The sequence below is a fragment of the Hibiscus syriacus genome, unplaced genomic scaffold (genome assembly GCF_006381635.1).
Source record: "Hibiscus syriacus cultivar Baekdansim isolate YM2019G1 unplaced genomic scaffold, ASM638163v2 tig00111463_pilon, whole genome shotgun sequence".
Classification (NCBI taxonomy): Eukaryota; Viridiplantae; Streptophyta; class Magnoliopsida; order Malvales; family Malvaceae; genus Hibiscus; species Hibiscus syriacus.
In genome coordinates this window covers 1,901,574-1,904,171 of record NW_024063098.1, presented here as the reverse complement: position 1 = coordinate 1,904,171, position 2,598 = coordinate 1,901,574, and the positions used below count along the sequence as shown (strand labels likewise).

The 2,598-nt window shown below is 31.1% G+C and overlaps 1 protein-coding gene across 1 annotated transcript; it reads right to left on the bottom strand.

Annotated features, from left to right (window-relative positions):
* Positions 1-287: 287 nt before the first annotated feature.
* LOC120163567 lies at positions 288-1,152 on the bottom strand. Its single transcript, XM_039173473.1, has 2 exons — positions 791-1,152; positions 288-671 (listed from the first exon to the last, which is right to left on the bottom strand). Exons 1-2 carry the CDS (start codon positions 978-980, stop codon positions 514-516), a joined length of 348 nt encoding a protein of 115 aa, XP_039029404.1. The 5' UTR covers positions 981-1,152; the 3' UTR covers positions 288-513.
* Positions 1,153-2,598: the final 1,446 nt, after the last annotated feature.

The window sequence follows — 2,598 nt, the reverse complement described above, 5'->3', positions numbered from 1 at the left end:
ATAATAGAAAGTTATATTAAGTTATTTGTTTAAAAGTGTAATCAATTAGAAATTTAATTATAAATTTAATTTATTAACAGTTAATCGTTTGTTAAATGCTTATCAAAATTCGTAAACGTAACTTTAATCATTAACTATCATTTTTAACAGTTCGATTAATCAAAATCATTTAATATTAACTACATAATTAATTAACATGTTAAATATAACAATTATACTGAATTACCGATTAACGATTACTATTTTTTTAACAAGCCAATCGGAGACGCCTTAAAGACCAAGCAATAATTAAATTCTTTAAATAGGTTCACATCCTTAATAAACCATGAGTTTCCACAACATTCAAAATCCACAGGATACAACCGATCTCATTATAAGCCCTACCCCACAACACACGTACCAATTGGATTGGCAGAGTAGCTTTCGGCTCACATCTATACCAATCGTCACTCTTTACAACTAGAAATCATATCCATCCTAACCGGTATACCAATTACAGTCTGACACGTTTCACTAGAATGGATACGGCCTTCCAACTTCACCGCAACGTTGACAACTCCGTGAGTCCTCGTACCATCTGCAGCCCGAAGCCGGTAGCTCAGTTGCCTCACTGAGCCCACCGGCGGTAGGCCTATGTCGGCGGCAGGAATCTGGCACCAACCCAGTTGAGCCTGGCCGGCAATGAGCCTTTTAGTAAATAGCCGGAGATATATACAAGAATATCGATTTGCGAAAAAAGTATGATGAATAGGAACATGGAATTTATCACCCCAAGTAGGGTTAATACCACCTTGATCATTGATCCTCGTTTGAAAACCACGGAGGTTCTTGAGATCGGCAACGTTTAACGGCGGCGGGAAGGTGGTGATGGTGATGAATGGCCTGAGACGGCGAGAGAAGAGAAAAGAAGGGCTCTTGAGCCCTTGGGCTGAAACCACCGTCATCTCTAATGTGAACTGCTGCTTACTGTTATCCAACATATTTGTGAGGCAAGGGAAATGAGAAAGGAGAATTAGGTATGGGATTTGAATTTATAGCAGATATCACGAAATGGGATTAGAAAGTATGAAGGAAATTCAGGTGTTGAAGAAGAAGGAAAAGAAGAGATTGTTAAGTGCAGCTTCGTGGTAAAATAAGTGAGAGAGAAGGAAAATGAGGGCTGATACAGATTTGATTAAATGGATTTGGTTATGCAAGTCAATCAAAAGTCTCGACCCATTAATTTGATAATTGTTTTCCACATGACATGTAATAATTTTCTGGTACCTCATCTCTAAGCTCGTGGGAGTTTCGGGAGTAGCTTCCCCTTTTTCCACATGACACGTAAAAATTTGCTGGTACCAACCTGTTTTCTTAATTATATAATGTGCTTTTTTTTTTGATAATTTACTGTGCTTTTCTTTGTCTTTATTGATCACCACCAATTTATTATTTCCTTTTTGTTTTAATTATTGTATTATTTCTTTATAAACATATTAGTAACGTTATGCTTTTTTATTTTAATCAACAATTATTGGAAAATAAATAATGATATTAATGTAATCTTTTAAATATTTTTTTACTTTTTATACAATTTTTTTTCTTACCGTATTATTTTTTGTAGGATCAGTTTAATATAACTTTTAAAAAGATACCTTTTAAATGTGTTGTAAAAATGATTTTTTTTTCCCAAAAGTGTAGTAAAAAGTGTAATTTAAAATTTAATTATTTAATATTACTTTTATAGATTGAGTTTGAATTATAGACATTTTGAATTATAGACATGTTGCAACTTAAAAAATATACAAACTAAATTATATTTACACTTACGTATAAATCATATCAATTTAAACTATAATAAATTTAAAAAATATATATTATATATGACTTATATCAATTTAAATTATAATAAAATACAAAAAAATATAATTATAATAAAAATACATTTTATGTAACTTACTATTAGGGGTAGCAATAGGATGAGGAAAAACTAAAAATAGTAGGGATTCGAACTGATGGAGATGGGGAATAATCGAAATCTTCACTCACAAAGATGAGGATGGGGGAAGTTTTATCCCCGAAGCTCAAATGGGAATAGGGACGATGATTGCTATTTCCAAACCGTAAGGATAACCGAATCGTATATGTGTGAATAAACGTGGAAAACCCCGAAAAATATCCATAGGAATCCCTGATATTTTACAAAATTTTAAAAATATATTTATAATCATTTACCTATATACCCTTAATATATATTTTAATAAAAAATTATATATGATAAGATTGTGAGATTACATGTTGTCACTGTTACATCTCAAAGGAAATAAAATTAAAGTTTAGATCTTTTCTTATTTAATATGTATTGATTTGTTGAGATTGAAAATGATTAAGATTGTACATATATTGGGTGTTCGATTAATATTGACGTTTGAAAATTTCATATTATATATAGAGATCAATTTAAGACAATTTGATATATCTTACAAGTTTTAGGTGTTGTATTGTTTTCAAAAATGTTTGTTTATTTTTTAGGGATATGGATTAACCGAAACTCGCAGGGATCCGTAAAGGGACAAAAAATATTCCCGAAATATATAATGGAGATTCCCCAAAATAGTA

Bases quoted from the DNA above. Each gene is read 5' to 3' on its own strand.
- LOC120163567 (XM_039173473.1), bottom strand. From the start codon at position 980: ATGTTGGATAACAGTAAGCAGCAGTTCACATTAGAGATGACGGTGGTT. The intron at 672-790 runs GTGGTATTAACC...ATTGCCGGCCAG, and splicing joins AACGAGGATCAATGATCAAG to GCTCAACTGGGTTGGTGCCA.